The 22,973-nt window shown below is 42.2% G+C and overlaps 1 protein-coding gene across 4 annotated transcripts in view; it reads right to left on the minus strand.

The window, feature by feature from the left end:
• The window catches only part of LOC111154465 (limb development membrane protein 1), a 154,483-nt gene that overhangs the window by 101,284 nt on the left and 30,226 nt on the right, over positions 1-22,973 (minus strand). For 2 of the 4 annotated variants that reach the window (XM_022514072.1, XM_022514073.1), the window contains exons 2-4: positions 16,960-17,032; positions 14,185-14,224; positions 6,722-6,861 (exon numbers count right to left, since the gene is read on the minus strand). In XM_022514072.1, the coding sequence (XP_022369780.1) occupies positions 6,722-6,861; positions 14,185-14,224; positions 16,960-17,032 (253 nt within the window). Of the gene's footprint in view, positions 1-6,721; positions 6,862-14,184; positions 14,225-16,959; positions 17,033-20,941; positions 20,978-22,973 lie in introns of those variants that run through there. The other 2 variants (XM_022514074.1, XM_022514075.1) reach the window with 2 other exon arrangements.

Below are 22,973 nucleotides of genomic sequence, written 5' to 3' on the forward strand. Positions count from 1 at the left end.
AGTAAACCAAAAGTCACGCCACATCACCAAAAGAAATGCAGAGATTAGTGCCACCATCAAGGGTTAGAAAGACACAAAAGTGGTGACTCCCACATCCCCAGAACAGACCTTAGGACGATGACAGTGGATTACTATAAGCCTCACTCGATGGTGACCCCCCGCTGTTGCTGTTGTTCCAGCTGCTGTTCCAGATGTGGTTTCAATGCTTGAGTAAATTAACACACTGGTACCTGGTGTGTGACTCCTGGCCTCTGTCTCCATCTCTGTCCCCAAGACCCACCGCAAGAAGTTTACTTGCAGCTGCAAGGCCAGCAAAGCGCCCTCACTGTTTTCCCTCAGGGCCCTCCACCTCTTCAGTCCTGTATCGCAATTTAACTTGCAGGAATTCTGATGGCCTTTCCCTTCCACAAAATGTCACAGGGGCCTATTCTAATGATGACATTGTGCTGAGTGGATCTAGTGAGTGAGAAGTAGCAAGTATCTAGACTTACTGGTAAGACATTTTCATGTCAGAGGTGGAGAATCAATCCAAGGATAATTCAGGGGCCTTCCTTCCATGTCAGTGAAAGTTCTAGGGGTCTAGTGGTGTGGAGCACATGGAGAGCTCTCTTCTCAGGAGAAGGGTGAGTTGTTGAATCTGGCTCTTCCTACAACCAAGAGAGGAACAACTGTCCATGGGCTTCTTGGGATTTTACAGGTAACAAATTCCTCAGAGACCCCCTCTGGGTGTGCTACTCCAGCTCATTTACCAAGTGACGCCCAGAGCTGCCAGTGTACGGTGGGGTCCAGAACAAAAGAAGGTTCTGTGACAAGTACAGGCTGCTGTGCAAGCTGCTCTCCTCCTCGGGTCACCGGGTCCGCAAATCCACTGGTGCCTTAAGTGTCCATGGCAGAGAGGGATGCTGCTTGGAGCCTTTGACAGGCACTAGAGACAGATCACGGCACAGGCCCTTAGGACTTTAGAGCAAAGCCCTACAGCACGACAGCCCCTGCCCCTCTGGGACATACACGAAGGACAGCCCTGCACAGATAACCAGTCTCTTTTAAGAAACAGATCTTGGCCTGTTACTGGGCCTTAAAAGAGATTGAACACTTCATCATGAGCCACCGAGTCACCATGTGCCTGGAGCTGCCCATCGTGAACAGGGTGTTTGTTATCTGACCCACCGAGCCGTAACATCAGACATGCAGCAGCACTCTGCCACTCCACAGAAGTGGTCCGGACATGATCCAGCGCAAGCAGGCCCTGAGGTACAAGTAAGTCGCACGAACAAGTGCACCAAACACCCGTGGCCCCCACTCCTACTCTACGACTTCCCCCCAACTCGCACCTGAGGCCTCGCAGGGAGTTCCTTACGTCAGCTGACAGAGAGAAAAGACTCCAGCCCGGTTTACAGATGGCTCTGCACGACAGCACCCAGAGTGCACGGCCGCAGCACGGGGCCTCTGAAACATCCCTGAAGGACAGCAGAGAAGGGACATCCTCCCGATGCTCCTGGCTGTTCACTTTGTTTGGGAGGAGAAATGGCCAGACATGTAATTATAAATTCATGCATTGTGTTCAGTGATGTGCCAGATGGTCAGGAAGAAACAACTAGAAAACTGGTAGCAAGGGAATTTGGGGCAGAGGTATACAGACAGAACTCTCTGAATGGGGAAAAAAAATGTGAAGATATACGTGTCCCATGCGGCTGCTCGTCAAAAGAGGACACTGGCAAAGGAGAAGTTTAATAATCAAGTGGATAGGGGTGCCTGGGTGGCTCAGTGGGTTAAAGCCTCTGCCTTCAGCTCAAGTCATGATCCCGGGGTCCTGGGTTCGAGCCCCACGTCGGGCTCTCTGCTTGGCAGGGAGCCTGCTTCCTCCTCTCTGTGCCTGCCTCTCTGCCTACTTGTGATCTCTGTCTGTCAAATAAATAAATAAATAATCTTAAAAAATAATAATAATCAAGTGGATAGGACACCAGTCAACCTCTTTCCCCAGCACCCCTGTCCTGGTCCAATGGGCTCATCAACAAAGTGGCCATGACGGCAGGTGGAGAACAGGCGTGGGCTCAGCTATGTGCACCGCTACACATCAGACTCACCTGGCCACGGTTACCACTGCGTGCCTAATTGCCCGCAGCAAAAACCAACACTGAGACCTCACTATGGCACCACTCCCAGGGGAGATTAACCAGCTACCTGGTGGTGGGTTCAGTGAAATGGGCCTCTCCCATCATGGAGAGGGCAACATTTTGTCCTTACGGGAACAGCCACTTACTCTGGCTACAGATGCACCCTGAACACAGGGTGAGCGGCTGCCGAAGCTACTACCCGCGGACTTCCGGAGCGCCTTGTCCGCCGTCGCCACAGGAGTGCTTCTGGTCTAGGAAATACCTCACAGCAGAACAATGGGCCCATGCCCTTGGAACTCACTGCTTAAGCATGTTTCCCACCATCCTGAAGCAGCTGGTTCAACAGAATGCCCTTTTGAAGACTCAGTTATGGTATTAGCTAGGAGGTCCGACCTCGCAGGGCTGAAGAAAGGTACTCTCAGAAGTTGTATTCACCCTGAACCCGTGTTCAATACATGGTGGTATTTCCCCATAGCCAGGGTTCCCAGGCCCAGGAATCAAGGGGCAGAAATGGAAGTGGTAGCACTGACTAGTATCCCTACTGACCCCTAGCAAACCTTCTGCCTCCTGTTCCTATAACCTTAGAAACTAGTGCTGCTAGGCTAGAGGTTCTAGCTCCAAAGGGAGGAACACATCCACTAGGAGGCACAACAGTGATCCCACAGACCTGGAAGCTCAGACTGCTGCCCAGCACTCTATGGTCCTCCAGCCTCTCAACCAGCAAGGAAGGGAGTCCTGACCACCAAGCAGAACCTGGACTGCTCCTCCACAATGGAGATGAGGAAGAGTGTGTCTAGAAAACAGGACATGCCTCAGGGCATGTCTTAGTATCACCATAATTTGGGCCCATTAATGATTTTTTAAAAGCCAAGAAGCAAGCATGTCTAAGGCTGAAAAATCTTCAACCCAAGACAATCTTAGGAACTAATAATCACTCCCTTGAATGTCACTGACAAGGTTAAAGAAAGCTACGAATTTAGAAGAGAAAGATAAATTTAAAGATTCATGAAATTCACTACATGCAGCAAAGGATACAGACCTACCAAAGATTCAGCAGAAACAAAGCCAGGGGTCATAAAACCCTCAAAGAAAATTTCCAAGGCTTACATCCCAGGCCTCCTGAAACCGATTCCTTAAGAGTACATTTAGAAGCAGTGACATCACTTAGAAGGTTCTTCCTCTAGTTCCCCGACTTTCAGATGATGTAGGTTACTGAAGTTCAAAATTATTGTTTATTACATTTTCATTCAACACATTTATTAGGCAATCACTATGTGGGAATCATTGCTCTAAGCCCTAATTTATAAACAAAATATTTGAGCTTACATGCACACTTTACATCATAATGAGAAAGACTAACAATAAAACAAATATATTTACTTCCAGAGTTAAGGCCTCCAAACATATGGCATGCCTTGTGTTAGTTGCTCTTACTTCCAGTCCATGAATAGAGTAAAAGAAATGACCTTGATTTAGAGTATGTGAAGGTCATTAAGTATAGTACGCTATTTCTACTCAGCGAAACTGGAAACAAAGGCCAGTTGACCTGTCATACTGGTTAGTCCAGCTTGAAATCACCTGCACTGCTGATAAAAACACCTGGAGCCCAACCCTGCAAAACGTATGTCCCATAGTCCCTATAGCTTTACAGAAAGGCAGGGCCAAGCGGAACCATGCCAAACAGTCCTCCTCAAACATTTTAGATGATACATGTAAAAAACGTTTTCTAAATTATATATTACGCATGTATTTTTAATAACAAATAACATGTCATCTAAAAATAACTCACCAAAACATTCATAGCCTTTATTTTCCAGGCTGTTCCCTGCCTTTCATAGTAACAGCGGACTTTTCAGTAGAAGATTTATTTTTTGTATCAATTTCAGTTTGCTTATTTGAGTTTTTTTCAATTGCTAAGCAAAAAATTGAGTAATTATTAAATTATTCATTTAATAATTAGTCCTAATATTGCTGAATTCACTTGGTCTTCAGAGCATCATGACTCCATTTGTTTCTACTTTCAAGCACAATAGAAACCACAAAGGCCAAATTCAAATATATGATTAAACTAAAATGTTAAAATTTTTCATGTCAATAAACAGTTTAAGCAGTATTAAAGGACATACGGGACGAAAGTGTTTGCAATTAACCTGATAAACAACTGATTACTTAAAAAAAAAAAGGCAGGTGGAAAAAGGAATGAAATCTTGCCATCTGCAACAACATGGACGGAGTGAGAATATCATGCGAGGAGAAATAAGTCACTCAGAGAAAGACAAAGACCCTATGATTTCACTCATATGTGGAATTTAAGAAACAAAACAAATGCACAAGCGAACAAGAGTTGGGGGGCAAACCAGGAAACACAGGAAACAGACTCTTAACTACAGAGAACAAACTGGTGGTTCCCAGAGGGGAAGGAGTGGTCGGGGGATGAGTGAGACAGGTGATGGGGATGAAGAAGTAACACTTATCGTTTTGAGCACCGGGTGGGGCATGGAGTGTTGAATCACTGTATCGTACACCTGAAACTAATATCATACTGTATGTTAACTAACGAGAATTAAAAATTTAATTAAAAAAAAGAAAAAGGGGGAAAACACACTGTAAAAATGGGCAAAGGAAACACAGGTAGGCAATTTACTAAAAAAATAACTATGTTGACTCAGACATTAAGTGTTTGCCTTCGGCTCAGGTCATGATCCCAGGTTCCCGGGATTGAGCCCCGCATCAGGCTCCCTGCTCAGCAGGAAGCCTGCTTCTCCCTCTCCAGTTCCCCCGTTTCTGTTCCCTCTCTCGCTGTGTGTCTCTCTGTCAAATAAATAAATAAAACCTTTAAAAAAAAAAAAAACAACTATGAATGACCTCCGAGTATGTTTTGTAAATGTTGTAAATGTCTACCATACTAGTAATTAAAGTAATGTACATTTACAAGGAGAAATGTTTCACGTTTTTGAACTGGAATGATTGTTTTAAAGATTTATTTGGGGGTGGGGCAGAGAGAGAGAATCCAAGTAGGCTGCACCAAGCATGGAACCCGATGCTCAAGCTCCTGACCCTGAGACCATGACCTGAGCAGACACCAATGGTCGGACACTTAACTGACTGTGCCCCAGGCACCCCTTGAATTGGCAGGTTTTAAGTACCGCCCACAGTTGATGAAGATGCATTCTGGGAAGAGGAGCCCCTCCCCCATCCCACCACGGAAAGTGAAACCACTAGTGGAATTCACACTGCTTTCTGGAATCAGGAAATATCTTCTCAAAACTTTTGAAGTGTGCTTACCTGGAAAGTAAACTGCAGAAATTTATCCTAAGGACAAATATTTATTTGTAAAGATGTAGCTTTTTTAGTTAAAAAAAAATGGGAACAATCCATGCTTAGAACAGCTTCAGGCACTACTGTAAATTGCACAGAAAAGTAGTTAATGGCATGGAAACTTCCCCCTTATATGCTGATTTCGGAAAATACAAATTATCAGTGAGTCCATGAAGGTTTCCATTTGGTTATGTATCCACAGGAATACACCTTACTGAAGGCTACAGGCCACAGTATTCCCAATAGCTCTGTGAGTTGTAGGATTTTGGGTAACATTAATTTTCTTCACTGTATATTGTTTTCCAAATATTCTACAGCAAACACAGCATTTCTTTAAACACAAAGGAGTGAGAGAAAAGGTAGCTGTCTATATAAATTCCAGATAAAGAGTTATGCACAAAGTCATCTTTAGAAAATGGGGGGAGAGGGGGAGGGATTATTTGTCACATCTCAGGAAGGGAAAGGATCCTCTAAACACAGAACAATTAGAAAAACCAAAGGAAGAAAAAAGACTGCACACTGGGAAAAATACAAATGTTAATAATTCTGTCAATCAAAAAAGCAAATAAAGTTAAAAAGAAAAATAACCAGGACATATTTACAAAAATCTAATAAAAAGCTGATGTTTCACATATAAAGAAATTATAATTCAGTAAGAATAAAAGGGGGAAATCATAATTCAATAAAAATAAGAAGATCTATGTATTAGATCTTATATTTTATAAATTAAAATTAAAATGTCCTACCTCACCAAAAATTTCTAGAAAATGGTAGAGTCAAGATTGGAATGCAGGTCTACTTGGCCTCCAAGCAATATACCATGTTGCTCACAGCAAGTAAGTCACTTTTTTAACCACATTAATTTTAAAGTTCATACTTGACAAAAGAGTTTTTTCCCCCTTCAATTACACATTCTTAAATGAAAAAAGTAACTAAGAGAAAATAAATGAAGTAGAAAACTATGGCTAGTATTTTTAGGTCTTAAATGGAGGTTGAGTTCTTTTGACATATCCAGATAAACCAAAATTCTCTTGATACATATTTAAATGAGAACTTACTTATCAAAATCATTATTAAGTATAAAGACTGGTTCTTGATTAAGTAAAACAGAAAAGGCTGTCCCAAGTAAGAACAGGAATAGTAAGTAAAATCTGGTTTTCTGATGTTATGAAGGACTCATGGTTTACTGGAGGAAGATGCAAATTATGAAGGAAATTAAGAAAAGGCAAATCTAAAAATACAGTGCGGAAAAAAACGAAAACATTCATTATTAAGCAATATATACTGACCATGAATCAGGGAGCCATTTAGCCACTGAATATAGTAGTTTTGAGGAAAAGAAAGCAGGATTTCATTGCTGATTATTGAAAAGGGTAAGAGCAGAACAGCCCCGGCTGACACCGCCAGGGTGAACGTGCTCAGAAACAACCTGGAAGAGAAGAGATCATTGTCACCGGCAACCCGAGAGAGCAAGGGTACAGTCGGAATCCAAAAAGGACAAAACTCTTAAATCTTTTAAATCAAAAAAGTTACGTAAGATTTTCATTAAATACGTGTAGTTGGGAGACAAATGTTGTATGTATGAGACTAGAAGTTCAAGGAGCTATACTCCCAAACGCCTCTCTGTGAAAAGGCTCAGTAAGTCGAACGAGCAGGCCCTCTAAGAATCACACAGAGAAGACAAAGTACTCTGCACATTTTACGAAGAATAAGCCATAGTCTCTCTCCTCTTTTAAATTTAAATATTTATTCCACAATTGCATTTAATTAACAACTGGCAAATACATCCTCACAGCAATGCAAAAACTGATTCAGGTGAAAAAAAATACTTGTGAAAACAGTATGAAAAAACAATTCAAAATGGTTATTTCAAGGAAAAAACTCAACAAAGCCATTGGTCAGCTACCTCTTAAAACAGGTAAGGTAAAATAAATTAGACTAGCAAACAGTATCTAACTATTAATATTCTACTATTAAACTATTTAAAACACTGCTTTGTCATTTTTAAAAATAAGATATTGCTAATAAATACTAACACAGAAAGATATCAAACATAAATTGAGTAAAAAACAAAAACTGAAAAAGCATGGACGATAAATAGAATACATGCTTACACACACACACACACACACACACACACAAAGCATTTATATACACAGGAAAACAGAGGTACCAAAAAAAGAAAAACAAACCTAGCATATATAACAATCCCACAGGAGAGTGGGCTTTCACATTCTCAGTCATACATGTCTGAAATGTTTAAAAATGTTTTATCTAATTTTTTAAAGATTTTTTAAGACTAAAAGGGAAAGGAAAAGAAAACCTCACCAACATTATAGATGGATCTTTAATTTAATATCCATTCCATTAAAGTCAATATAGGAAAACGTGAAAATAAATGTAAGAAGACATAAGGAAAAAATGCATACTAAACCCTGGAAATACACATCCACTAGAGTAACTTTGAGACCAATGCCATCTGGTGGCAACCAAAAGAAGTGTTTTCCTACTTAAAAGCCAAAACAACCATGAAACCTCTCTGTTCAGTAAATCACTGATAAAGCTCAAAGGTAGACCGTATCATACACAACAAAAACACAACTCAAATCAGACACACAAGGAGGCTTAGAAGCCGTTTTGCTGAGTCGGCATGTTTCCTGGGGAAAGCACTAGGAACAATGTCTACCCGGGTCCACCGCCAACTCTGGCAACTACCAGGCTGTGGCCGGAAGCGTGCTTCTCTGCTTTTGTCCTTGCCAAGTCAAGTGAGGAACTTACCCCAACCACTACCATTTCTGCCTTCCAATGCTAAAAACAGGATCAAACCCACAAGAGCTCACCATTCCAGGTGCCGCACAGCTGTTCCAGTATGTGTGCGAGGCTCCTCCCGCCACGACAGACTCCCACATACAGTGCCATGTACCCCGTCTTCTTGTACACCAAACCTCAATGCGTTTCATCGCTCTGTACTCCAGGGCACAGTCAGCTCTGTCCCTAGGGTCCCCTTTATGTCATCTGCCCTGCAAACCACCGACTCTCCACATTCCTCTCAGTAGTCAACCCCTCTCTTCTCAGCTCACATGACACTCACCACACAACCAGCAAGAAGACCAACCAGTTTCCAAATCAAAAACTGGGTCCTGTAATCTGACAAAAAACTAAGCTTATGAGGACAAATACGTAAAGTATTTGAAATCAACGATCCAGAAAAGCCTGAATGCATGGTCACCATAACTACGACGCCAACTCTCAACAAAACACTTCCAGAACCTACTGTATGTATTCCAGGTACCGTGACTGGGCTCAGGATATTCAGACAAGATGCTGTCACCCTCTCACCCTGCCCATGGGCACCTAGCGTGACAGCTACTCACAGAAGGCCGAAGCAGTGCAGGTCAATGCTGGTAAGGGGTCCTTACTAAGGTAAGGCCCTGAGTCAAGTTGAAATAGGGCAGTAGTGGCCGTGGCTTACAGACCTACTGAAGTGCCCCCTCTCTGATTAAAGCACCATTTCACAAACGTCACCTTCTGAAACGGAGCAGATTCTGAGGACAGAACCCACAGGACTGCCTGAGGGCGGGGGCAGAGAGCGCTCAAGGCTGATCGGAGTTTTAGCTGAGAACAGGAACGGCAGAGCGGGTACTGCCTGTGGAGGAGAAGGCTGCAGCTGGGGCAGGCTGACGGGGAAACAGGAACTCAGCTTTGGTCCAGCTTCGTCTGTCACGTCCACAAGGCAGGAGCGTCACAGAAGCAATGCTTCACACTTCTCTCTGCAGGCTACCAGGTGGCCGAGACCTTGTCTGCCCTATTGCTGGTCACGTTCTGATGACCACTGGTCAGGATGGTGTCTGCCAGGGCTCTCTGACTCTAACATCACTCTTTTCCCTTTTAAATAATAAGTATTTTGTGCGAAGCTAAGTCTGAAACTAGGAAAAATAGCCTGTTCCTTGCCAAGAAAGATTATTCATTTACGGATTCCTATCAGTTTGGACTCAAGATTGTTCTATTTTATTCTGTGTAGGTCCATTACAATCATTCTCCAGACACTGAGAAGGTCCCCGATCGGTGTGAAGGCCCTCAGAGGCTTCTGGGTCTTTTTGACATGTACCCATCATTCTTGGGGCACTTCCTTGCACTCTGGCAGTACCACATGCACAGAATGAGCCTGGAACTTCCCCTCCCCTAACCTGCAGTCAGCTTCTCCCCCAAGGAGCCTGGGTCCCTATTAGTGGGAAATTGTATTTAGAAGCACCAAACTGGTGCTGAATATACTCCCTGCTGCTGGGGTGTCACACTCCCAACGGACAGGCAAGGACTGTACGTGCGCACTATGCATACAGGTACGTATACACAGTTACCTGCACTCACCTTCACATCAAGATCTGCTGCGATAACTTTGTGTCAAAAACCATGAGGCCGCACTGACAGTCCACTGGCAAGTCCAACTGCGATGCAACAGTCCTGTTCATCTTCATTTTCCTCCCCTTCCCGTAACTGCAAATGGCTCCCACCACCTTCAATGGACCAATCCCCTGGAAATGATCCGACACTCCTACCCTATCCAGAGCCACCCTCCTGCTCAGGTGACTCTCCATTCTGGACTGCCCTACCTCCCTCCCCACTGACCTCTGATAGCCATGCCAGGCCATCCCTCCAGGGACACCAGCCTACTTGGGCTCTGTCATCCTGTATGGATGCCCTCCCCAACCTCTGATGCCCTGTGACAGAGCACCCCTAAGCACATGCGGATGCCCCTCATCACCCCCAAGCTCATACGCCACACGAGGATTTCCCTCTGCAGGGAAAATTCCCTCCCTCCTCGCAGACCCTGAGAGCCCAAACCAGGTCACCCCCCGGGGCTCTGATACGTCATGCTAGGACCACCTCCTGCAATGGAAACCCTCCTCTCACCTGCAAAGGCTCACAAAACTTTCACCAGTTAGGCATTCTGATTTCATTCTCAAATCAACTAACTAGCCAACAGTAGCTCTTAGAAAATGTAGTTTTGGGTTGCAAAGTTCATTTGGAGGCACAAGCAGATACAAACGAAGAGCAGAACAAAGGAGCAAAGGAGAAAGCAAACATGGGTCTAACAGGAGGTGAGAAAGGCCAAGGAACAGGCTTTCCATTTTGACATGGGTGCTGAGCCAGCTGTGGAGATCCCGGAGTGCTGCCAATCACTGCACTTAAGAACTTGTCAAGCTCTTTCCCTTTCTTCTCCTTGTAAGCAGGACTCTCCTTCCACTTCCTCCTCTTCGGTGGAGGGGGCAAGGGAAGGAAAGATGGTGGAGAGAAGAGAGGCAACCCCGAAGTCCCACGTACAATGCCCCAGCACCAACCGTGGATTACTCTGCAGATACAACTTAATCCACACAACAGCATGGCAGAGTAAGTGGGAGCTCTCCTTCACACAAAGAGAAAACAAATGTTTGTTTCTCAATCTCTTCTGACCTGAAGTTAATCTTGAGTTCAAAATCTGAATCCAGATCCACCTTCCTCTTCCAGTCTCACTCATTCTCTCACACAAGGGGGGAAAAAAAGCAGTGAAAGCCAAAAGGGTCACTGGGAGGCAGTGGAAGGGAACAGACTAGTCCTGATTCTCTTAGGTGCCCCCACCCCTTCTCCCTCTCCCATCTTTAATGTAAGAGCTCCCCTAGCTGCCTGCCTCCACTCACAGGATGCAGGAACCACCTGCCAGGAGAACCCAAAGCCCTCAGACCCACCACAAGAGTGATGGCAGCAGAACTGGTGAAGCAGAAGGGGAGGTCCGGGCTCCTGAGCCTCCTCAGAAGGAAACGAGGCACAGCCACCGTTTCATAGAATACATTGCAGGGTAAAGCCTAAGTGCTGTGTTCTGGTCTGTTCGTAAAGGACTGATCCACAAATGCATGTACGTAAATGTACCACCAAGAGTGGAGCGCAGACTAAACAGAGAGTGGTACATCTCACAGGTACTTACTTTATCCCTAGAGGATTTCATTGGGAAGGAATTATATCTGCCCTTTATTCAGTGTGTGATTTGCTGAAGCTTTTTGAGGTAAGTGAATTATTTAGACCAGGAATTTAGACAGTAATTTAGACAGACAAAAATGATAAATCACTGAAGAATTTTCATAAATGTCATGGTTTGAAATAAAACTATAACCCCTAATCCTATAAATTTAAATAAAGTAATAGGCCTAAGTTTTAAATCCACAAAGCAAGAAGAATTCACAATATAAAGTTACAGATGCTTTCCCTAGGGCATTTAAAATAATTTAAATTACCAAATCTAGTAAAACAAGGTCCATTTAAATTCACTGTTCAGTTATGAATCAAATCAGCCCTATTCAAGTCACTTCTCAGTTGAAAGTATTTTTTTTATTTAAGTGAAATTCACATAACATAAAATTAACCATTTCAAAGTGAACAATCTGGTGGTATTTAGTGTAGTCACAGTGTTGTGCAACCACCACTTTCTAGTTCCAGAACATTTCATCACCCCAAAATAAAACCTTGTATTCACTAAGGAGTTGTTTCCCATTCTGCCCTCCCCTGGGTCCCTGGTAACCATCAATATGACATGGATGGATTGACCTTTCCTAGTTTATTTCTCACAAATGGAATCACACACTAAACGGCCTTTCGTGTCTGGCTTCTTCCACTTAGCATGATGTTTTCGAGGTTCCTACATATTGTAGTACCTCATTCCTTTTCACGGCTGAGTAATACCCCAGGGTGCGTGAGAGTATTTGTGTATGTGTGTGTTAAGTGCAGGCAGCCCTTCTCCCTTTCCCTCACCTCCTCCCCACCCCAGGCACAAAATGAAGAATGTGATACCAACCATGAAGACACAAATCCAAACAACTTGCCTGCAATCTTCAGAAGTATCGAGGATAGGGAAGTCAAGAAAATACTGAAGAAGGGTTTCAGTCTGAAGGCAACTAAAGGGACCCGACAACTACAAGCAGTGTGTGATTCTGAACGGGGTCCTTTCGCAACAAAGGACATGACTGGGACAACTGGTAAATCTGAATGGGGCAAGAGTGGTACAGCCTCAATTGCATTATCCTGATGGTTGTACGGTAGATACACAGGAGGATGCACTGTTTGTAGGCATTATATACAAAAGTATCCTGAGGAAATGGAGAACCGGGTTGGCAAATTCTCAAACAGTTCTGGGGCAAAAAGGCTCTTTTTTTTGTTGTATTTCTAACCTTTCTATAAATTCAGGACTATGCCAAATAATTTTCAAAGTATCAATAAAAAAGAATCCTGGCATAAGAATCTCTCCAATGTAGTTGTATCTGTGTGATTTCAAATTTTAGTCAAGCAAAATCTGATAGAAACTTACTGCTTCCCATCCAGTTTGATACCTCAAAAAATTTAAAGGGCAGAACAATCATATATCAGCATAAATAAGGAGAGAGAGAGCTATAGGGAACATAAAGAATCATCAGACCGTCTACTTGCTCACAGCAGGTAGACGCTCAGCTAGCTAGAACAGATGTCTGTTCCTTATTCCAAGACTGTCACAGTCTTCTCAGGAGACCATTAAACAATCCAGAGTTTTCTTTCTTATGGCCCAGCAACTTTCCCACCAGAAGCCCACTTCCTGGCTAAAACCTCTGAAGGTAAAATTATCAGCTCCTCAAAGAAGCAAATTTTAACAGGAGACAATCAATCCTCATTTTTTCATGTACAGTTGACCCTTGAACAATATGGCTTAGAAATGCAAAGGTCCACTTATAAGTGAATTTTTTAAATTAAATATAATACAGTATTATAGAGGCACCTGGGTGGCTCAGTCATTAAGTGTCTGCCTTCGGCTTAGTTCATGTTCCCAGGGTCCTAGGATCAAGCCCCACATCAGGCTCCCATTTGGCAGGAAGCCTGCGTCTCCCTCCCTCGCTCCCCCTGCTTGTATTCCCTCTTTCGCTATATCTCTATCAAATAAACAAAATCTTTTTAAAAATATATATAGTACTGTAAATGTACTTTCTCTCCCTTATGATTTTCTTTTCTCTAGCTACTTTTTTTTTATTAAAGATTTTTATTTATTTGACAGAAAGAGAGAGAGCATGAACAAGCAGGGGGAGCAACAGAGGGAAAAGCAGGCTGCCCGCTGAGCAGGGAGACCAATGTGGGACTCCATACCAGGACCAAGGGATCATGACCTGAGCCAAAAGCAGACGCTTAACCAACTGAGCCACCCAGGCGCCCCTAAATATAATACAGTACTATAGGGTCCTAGGATCAAACCCCACATTGGGCTTCCTGTTTGGCGGGAAGCCTGCTTCTCTCTTTACCAGTCCCCCTGTTTGTGCTCCCTCTTCTGCTGTGTCTCTCTCTGTCAAATAAATAAATAAAATCTTTTTAAAAAAATTATTTTCTCTCTCTTATGATTTTAGTAAGATTTTCTTTTCTCCAGCTACTGTATTTTAGGAATGCAGTATATAATATACATAACATATAAAATATGTTAATCAACTGTTTATGTTATCAGTAAGATTTCCAGTCAATAGTAGGCAATTAGTAGTTAAGTTTTGGGGAAGTCAAAAATTATACACAATTTCCAACTGCACAGGGCCAGCATCCCTAACTCTCACAGTGTTTAAGAGTCAACTGTATATTTATATGTTTCTAAAGATAGGGTTAATATCAATAAAAAAGGTGACTTTTTCCCACATTTATGCCCAAAGGTGCAAATTAAATTTGAAGAATTTATGACATCGAAATTAGAAACAGAAAAAATGAATTTTAAAATACATACGAAATCCTGTTGACTATGGCATCTTCATCTTCTTGTTCATCTGTAAAAATGGTTACGGTATTAGTTTTTTTAATCTTCAACAAAATGTTTCATTAATTTATTAGAAAATATAAACAAAAATAGAAACTTAAAGAATTACTGAAAAGAACTGATTTTCAAAAAGCACTGTTATTTATTTCAGCATGGATCCAAATTTAAATCCTATTAAATTACACAGGACAGAATGTAGGTAGAGAAGAGTGTTGTGATTAACCAAAATCTTGATTAACAAAACTAACATATGTAAACTGAGATTTTCCAAATATTTATTGTGCAAGAAAATAAAACTTAGCAGAACCTTAGGACCACTATCAAGTTTACTGTCATACAATATAAGTAAAATTATAATTGCTAATGAATGAAATTTTTTAATTGATAATATCCAACAAAATCTTTATTATAAAATTATAAGAATCTTAAAACTCATGTACTTTTCTCTAATTTTTGAGTCTGTCATTATTACTGGTAATAAGGAAGACGCTTTTGGACCAGTCCAAACCATTTAGATACCACTACCTCAATACTTCATAATTATTGTTCAATTTACAGAAGGAAAGTATTAAGTTTTATATCTTTTACAAGTAGCAGATGCCCTCTGCTCCAATGCTCACTCACCTCCCTCTCTCTCATGGCTGCTAGCCTTTTCTTTGTCCTCCCACATAAATTTACCAGCTAAAGAAAGTATGATCCAATTACAAGAATATTGCACAACACCCCCTGACCCCTCCTTCTCCTCAATACCTAACTGGGGTTGTCCTCAAAGGCTCTCTCTCTCTAGGTCTCTATAATTATGAGAGTCTACTTGCTTCCATGTCAATAGTGCATTTGAGCCATTCTGACTCCAATCTCCATTCTTAATTACAGGCTGCCAAAATAGCGTTACAACCAAAAGGACAGTCACAATTAATTTTTATACTGTTGTGCATACCCCCAATTAACCATCAACTACTTAAGAATGTTTTAATAGCTTCATATGAATTTCAACTCTTCTCCCTAAATTCTACTAAGTCCAAGGTATTCATCACCCCTCACTGCCATTACTTAAAAATCATCTAATGGGTTGTCCCGGTAGCTCAGTCTGTTGGGTATCCAGCTCTTGACTTCCACTAGGGTCATGGTCTCGGGGTCATGGAGCAGGTGCTGAGTCAGGCTCTATGCTCAGCGAAAGGGTCAGGGGAGTCTGCTTGGGACTCTCTCTCCCTTTCTGTCTCTGCCCCCTACCCCTGCTCACAAACACTCAAAATAAATAAATATTTAAAAACCATCTCAATCCTCTCATCTCCAATTTTCCTGCTCATCATCCCCTAATTTCCCCTAAAATGATGGATTTATATTCATTAATTCTCTTTCTCCCCCTGCTTCTGTGTCTATAATCATTAAAACCTAATGCCAAAACATGTGTAAAAACAGCTAAGATACTGTGTTGAATCTGCAGGTCTTCAAATTTTTGAAAGATTATAGATTCCAAAAAGTATTTTAGTGTAATCATAGAGCCAAACTAAAACACTAGAGCAAGTACTATTTCCTAATTGCTTTCAAAAGTCCAACAACTTTTTTGTTATTATAACATAAAGAGTTCCTATTATATGGAATCCTTAAGTATTCACATGGTACCTACTGTGAGCCCAGCACCACAGGCAGAAAACCCTGTGATTTATAGAAAATAGCTGAGATTTAACAGAAGGCAGTAAGGCCATTGTTCAGATCCTTACAAAACCCTGGCACAAAAACCTGTGACTTAATTAGCACAAAGTTCATTTAAAAAAAAAAGAAAAAGAAGAAGGGATTGGATGCCTGGGTGATTCAGTCAGTCAAGCATCTGCCTCCGGCTCAGGTCATGATCCCAGGGTCCTGGGATCAAGCCCCCACACCAGGCTCCCTGCTCAGCAGAGAATTCCTTTGTCCCTCTCCCTCTGCACCTCCCCCCATTCATGCACATGAAGATTTTATTCACTGTCATACAGTGAATAGAATAAAATAAAATCTTCAAAAATAATAAATCTTCAAAATAAATAAAATCTTCAAAAATAATAATAATAGGGTGCCTGGGTGGCTCAGATGGTTGGCATCTGCCTTCAGCTCAGGTCATGGTCTCCAGGTCTTAGGATTAAGCCCCGCTTTCAACTCCTGGCTCAGGGGGAGTCTATTTCTCCCTCTGCCTCTTCCCCTGCTTGTGTTCTCTCTGTCTCTCTCTCACTCTCAAATTAATAAAATCTTTTTAAAATAATAATAATTTTTAATAAAAAAGGAATAAAGATTTAGTAGTCCCTCTGGTATACAGGATATATATGAAATAATAAAAAGAAAAATATAAAATTGAATCCTCAATGGATACTAAACGGTATCATGGGGATTCTAAATTCTCTATCACTTTAGAGAAAGAAAAGATAGTCTAGTAGTCAGAGTAAGGATGGAAAGTATGCTGTTCAAACTCAGAGCCAGTCACAAGAACACATATATCCTTATAAACTCTAGAACTTCCCAGATACTGAGCAGCCCCATACTACTCTTGGACACTAGAACAATGGTAAACAAGGGTTCAGGTCTAAGAGAATGATGACCCTGCGAGCAGTCAGATCCCTGAAGGTTACTGTTTACTCTCAGTACCAAGCTATTATATCCTTCAATCATGGCCATACTGAATATATGCACTCCACACTGGCATAGTATGTAGCCCATACACCACAGACCACCTGGCATGATGATCCAAGTTTTAACTACAGTGTTTCTACTTGCCTGATTTTCTCTTGTATCTTCTGATGATGAAGTAAGAAACAATGTAGAGAACGGCAAAAAGAAGGAAACATATCTGAAAAATAAAATTAACAATTCACTTACATTTGTTTCATTTATTTTTTAAAATTACAGAAGATACACCTTTGGTATTTATAGGCAAGAATGATTTGATCTATTAAAAAGTAAAAATTTTTAGATATATTGGAAGCGTAAAGAGCCTGACCAACACCAACAATTCTGAAAACTAAAGTCAATGAGATGCTACTATCCCTTCCAAATATCAAACATACTATAAAGCTTCAATAACATTTAAAGAGTGTGACGGCACCAAAACTTGACAGATAAATGAAACATTCTATCATACAAAAAATTATATAAGTTAGTTCTATATACAAGAGGCATCACAAATCAATGTAGGGGGGAATAATTATTCAATAAATATACCACATACCAAAAAAAAACAGCAGCTGAATGAGAAACTTAATTTTAATATTAAATTCAAATTAAATTCCATCTAATTTTATGGGGATGACAGGTAAAAGAGGATGGGTCAAGGATAGGAGATCTCATTACAGTCCAAGACCAAGTGTGCTAGAAATAGTCTTACTAGGGCTATGGATCAAAGTAAAAATAGTTTGAATACCCTCAAATGAAAAAATTCCAAGTGATGGTAGTCTAGGGACCACCACTATGCATGGATTTCTGAAGGAGGATTGTTGTCCACATGACTGAAAATGACCTTGGATCTGGGTGTGAACAGGCACTATACAATGTCATCCACAAAATGACAAACGGACAATGAAGAGGAAGACCGTGAGTCTCATGATGTCACAATTCTTCCAATACAAGTGGAGTGGGAAAGTGACAACTGACAATAAGGACAGTGACCAAAAAGGAGCCAAGAGGGGACCCGGGTGGCTCAGTCATTAAGCGTCTGCCTTCGGCTCAGGTCATGGTCCCGGGGTTCTGGGATCTAGCCCACATCAGGCTCCCCGCTCAGCAGAAGCCTGCTTCTCCCTCTCCCACTTCCCCTGCTTGTATTCACTCTCTCGCTGTCTCTGTCAAATAAGTAAATAAAATCTTAAAAAACAAAAACAAAAAGGAGCCAAGAGTCAAAAGCATCCAATTGGCCTGCTGCTGGGAGCCCATTAAGAACTCCAGATGGATAAGAGAATATTAACACCATCACTACTGTCTCCCAAAATCATTTGGAGTAGGGAAAATGGATCAAAAAGGAAACCAATCATCGGTGAAGAAATGTGAACAGAGGGGGTCTTCTAAGAAGATGTTAAGGGTCAGGGGAGATCGTTTACAATGGAATGGTGAAGCCTGAGTAGGGCTGCAAGAGCACTGGAAAGAGGGTAACTGGCCAGAACCCTGTGCCTTACGAGGTTCAAGTCAGAGGGATCGAATGACCAAAGGAATTAATATTTATGACAGAAGCTACCTGAAATTCGATTCATTCAGCAATGGCTTGTCATGAGCTTAATGCACACCGGGCACTCTTTTCAGAACTGAGCACACAACAGTGAACAAAACAAAGCTCTTGCACTCACTGAGCTTACACTCCACTAAGAAAACCACCGATCAAGAAGCAGGCGACAGGGCAGATGATGACTGGTGCAGGACTAAGGGAACAGGGAGTACGAGCAGAGGAGGGGGCACGCCTCACTAATACGGTGGTCTCTGAAGAAGGACTTGTGGGAGAAGAAAGAGAAAGACATGCAGAAATCTGGAGGGAGGGTACTCAGTGCATAGAGAACAGTCACACCAAGGGTCTGAGACAGGAAAAGCCTGGTGTGCTCAAACAGCGAGAGGGGAGAAGAGATGGGGTCTCACAGGAGTTTCAACTATGTGTCAGTTCTCACGAACAGTGAAGAGTTCATTTTTACGCTGAGTGAGATAAGAATGCATGGTGGGACTCTGAGCAGACGGGTGACAGGATCTGACAGAGGGCAAAAGGCTCACTGTAGGTACAATGTGGAAAGTAACTTAGAAGGGACGCAGACCGCAGCAGACAGAGCAGTCAGGAGTGTACTGTAATCACCCAGAAGAGAGGTCACTTGGCCCTGTGTAGTAGAAATATCAAAAATTATCAAGTTCCGGGTATGTTTTGAAAATAGACTTGACAGGGTTTGCAGGGATGAGGCCTGGCCTACAAAACTGGAAAGAGAAAGTGGCCGTTTTCTCAGGCAGGAAAGATTATGAGTAGTTATTTTGTTTTGGAGATTAAAAGTACAGGGTACACCACTGAACGTGAAGTACCTCTTATTCACTGAGGTAGAGAGGGCAGATAAACTGTTGGATATAAAAATCTGTACAATCCAAGGAAAAGAGCCTGGCTAGATTTTTTTTTTCCTAAGGTGAGGACCGGGGGGGACATAATCAGATAGGTATTTAAGGCCCTAAGACCAGATAAGATTTCCATCCTAGGGAGTACAACCAGAGAAGTCTGAGAGCCAAGCCTCAGGCCTCTCAAATCTTTAGGAGCGAGCCTGACAGAAGGAATCAGGAAGAGCTAACCGGGAGGCAGCAGTCAGCAGGCAGGAGGCAAGAGACCGTGATGTCCCGACGGCCAAATGCAGAAAGTTCACGTAAGAAAAGGGAATTATCAGCCGTGTCAAATGCCGCTGGCAGGCCACGTAAGATGAGCGCTGAGAACTGACAACTGGATTTAGCAACGTGGAGGTCATCGGTGACCTTGACAAGAGCTGTTTCTCTGAAGCAGTGAACTTAAAACCCTGACTGAAGTAAATGAAGACAGAAGAAGAATTGAAAATAAAATGGACATCGACAGTTCTTTCCATGATTTATAGTAAAGGAAAGCAAGAGAAATGTGATGGGAACTATGAAGAGGACTTTTATTTTTTAAGATGAGAGAGTCAAACATAATTGCAATAATAATCAGGTAGAAAGAAAAATTACTAATGCAAGAAAGAAAAAGGAGAAGTGCTAAAGCAACGTGTTCAAGGTAAGGAGCTAGAAATAAATGTATCCCTAGTCAGAAGGAGGAGGAGCCAAAGCAGAAGAGGACAGAATACTCGAGTTCCACGGCAGGTAGGTAAGCAGATGGGTGCTAAAGCACAAGAATATGCCCTCCAGATGGAAGTTCCTCGAGTAGAGTTACATGTGGAGAGTGGAGACAGAATTCACAGGAGGATGACACCATAAATGGAGTATAGAATATAAGGGAAATGAGAGCCACAGCAAGACGAAATGGAAGTCCCAGCTCCAGGCATGCCCAGGCTGAGCCTCCGAGCCAGGCAAGAGGCCCGCTGCTGCTCTGCGACTGCCGGCCTGGCTCTTAGATGCCGGGGGGAGCTGCAGGTAAAACGAAGGGGAGACGAACCATGAGAGACTGTGGACTCTGAAAAACAATCTGAGGGTTTTGAAGGGGCAGAGGGTGGGAGGTGTGGGGAGCCAGGTGGTGGGTATTATGGAGGGCACATATGCTATGGAGCACTGGGTGTGGTGCATAAACAATGAATTCTGTTATGCTGAAAAGAAATTAATTTATTTTTTTTGTTTTGTTTTTTGTTTTTTGGTTTTTTTTTTTTAAAGATTTTATTTATTTGTCAGAAAGAGAGGGAGAGAGAGCGAGCACAGGCAGACAGAATGGCAGGCAGAGGCAGAGGGAGAAGCAGGCTCCCTGCTGAGCAAGGAGCCCGATGCGGGACTCGATCCCAGGACGCTGGGATCATGACCTGAGCCAAAGGCAGCTGCTTAACCAACTGAGCCACCCAGGCGTCCTGAAAAGAAATTAATTTAAAAAAACAAACAAACAAACAAGCAGAGGTTTGAGGATTCTAACAACTACCCTCTTCTCTCCTCCCCTGGACAGCCTATACTTGCAGACTTGCGCAGGGTACCACTCACTCACTCCTCCAATCACAGATCTGCCTTCATGTCCACTGCCCAACCCAAGTGCTCCCGCAGTGATCAGTCAACACCTAGCAGCTGAATTCCCCTCCCACGGTTTCACCTGATCTCTGAGCAGTCCCCCTATTTCAGCAACCATCCTCCTCCTCTGATTATGCGCCCAGTCTCCATCACTAGCTTCCCTCTTCCTGACAGCCTTTAAACACTATTCTTCTAAAACAAACAAACAAACAACAAAACAAAACAAAACACACCACACTATTATTCTTCCCTATGATTTCAGGGCTGAGCCAGAACTCTATCCTCAATCCACAAGCTCTTCATAGGTAACCTAATCTGCTCCCAGGGTTTTAACCATCAACCCCCAGAAATCCTTGGACCACAGTCTGAAAACCACTGGATTAGGGTATTAGCAGAAGTAAGTTAAGGGCACCTGGGTGGCTAAGTCAAGTGGGCATTTCCCTTTGGCTCAGGATGCAGTCCCCTGGGATTGAGCCTGGTGTCAGGCTCCCTGCTCAGAAAGGAGTCTGCTTCTCCCTCTCCCTCTGCCCTTGCTCCACCCCACTTGTGCTCGTGCTCTCTCACTCTCTCTCTCTCTCTCTAAAACATAAATAAAATCTTAAAGAAAAAAAAGTGAGTGAAATGAATGGCCATAAATCCTAAGTAGAGTGAGGGGGAAAAAAAGAAACTAAGTACAGAGTGATGGGTAAGTAGAGTTGTCTATCAACTGAGGCTCCCAATAAAACTGCAACAGAAGACCAAGGAATGTGGAAGAAGTAAAGGTTATGATTAAAGAATGTTTACAGATCTTTAAACTTAGTATTTAAAGTTAGAGAACAAAAGTGTCAGAAATTCCAGAAAGTTCATGCAGAAACAGAAGATGAGAAGACATAAGAGGTAATGAACAAAAAGAAATTAAGAAACCAAAATGCATGGTATAAAATGAAAAGACTAATGGAAAGTAATTTATTTAAGAATGGAAGTAAGGGGGCGCCTGGGTGGCTCAGTGGGTTAAAGCGTCTGCCTTCGGCTCAGGTCATGGTCCCAGGCTCTTGGGATCGAGTCCCACATCAGGCTCTCTGCTCGGCGGGGAGCCCGCTTCCCTCTCTCTCTCTCTCTGCCTGCCTCTCTGCCTACTTGTGATCTCTGTCTGTCAAATAAATAAATAAAATCTTTAATAAAAAAAAAAAAGAATGGAAGTAAGGCTAACAATTATAAAAACAAACATAAATATTACTAATTTAAATATAAAAGCCACCCATTAGGAAAATAAAAATGCAACTATAACAGATTGAAACAAAACTCACAGAATGGGTTAGACTACTTTTCTAGTTCCAAAGGTGGGACTAGGAGCAAATGCTCCTCCCCTAAATGAGTGCATCTTCAACAGACAGCAACCCGCAGGGATGAGGGAAATGAAAGCAAACTGCCATAATGCTTCTTATTGTCCCTGTACCTGGTGGGAACAAAAAGACATTCCTAACCAAAAAGGAGAAAGTCAGGGCACCTGGGTGGCTTACTTGGTTAAGTGTCTGCCTTTGGCTCAGGTCATGATCCCAGGGTCCTGGCATCTAGCCCTGCACTGGGCTCCCTGCTCTGCAGGGAGTCTGCTTCTTCCTCTCCCTCTGCCACTCCCCCTGCTTGCGGTCTCTCTCTCTCTTGCTATCTCTAATAAATGAATAAAATCTTAAAAAAAAAAAAAGGAGAAATTCATTACAACTCCTCACCACTAACAGTGAGTAAGATACAGCTGAGAAAAAGGGAGAGGAATAGGCTCTCATCTAAAAAGGATGAACTTCCCCCCCTGGTCAGGGAGGAAGAGCAAGGTTCCCAAACCTCACAAGGAGAAACAATACTTTAATATGGAGATATGTACTATATGTGTATTGGAGCATTTTTTACATCAGCCAAGATATGGAGACAATCCAAGTATCCACCAAAGGATGAATCGATAAAGAATATGTGATTTATTCATATATATATATATATATATATATATATATATATATATATATAAAAAATATATCTATATATCTAATACATATATATATATATTAGAATATTACTCAGCCATAAAAAAGAATGATATCTTGCCATTTGTAACAACATGGATGGACCTAAAGGGTATCATGCTA

Source organism: Enhydra lutris, unplaced genomic scaffold (assembly GCF_002288905.1).
Source record: "Enhydra lutris kenyoni isolate GAN:26980312 unplaced genomic scaffold, ASM228890v2 scaffoldscaffold37, whole genome shotgun sequence".
NCBI classification, from domain to species: Eukaryota; Metazoa; Chordata; class Mammalia; order Carnivora; family Mustelidae; genus Enhydra; species Enhydra lutris.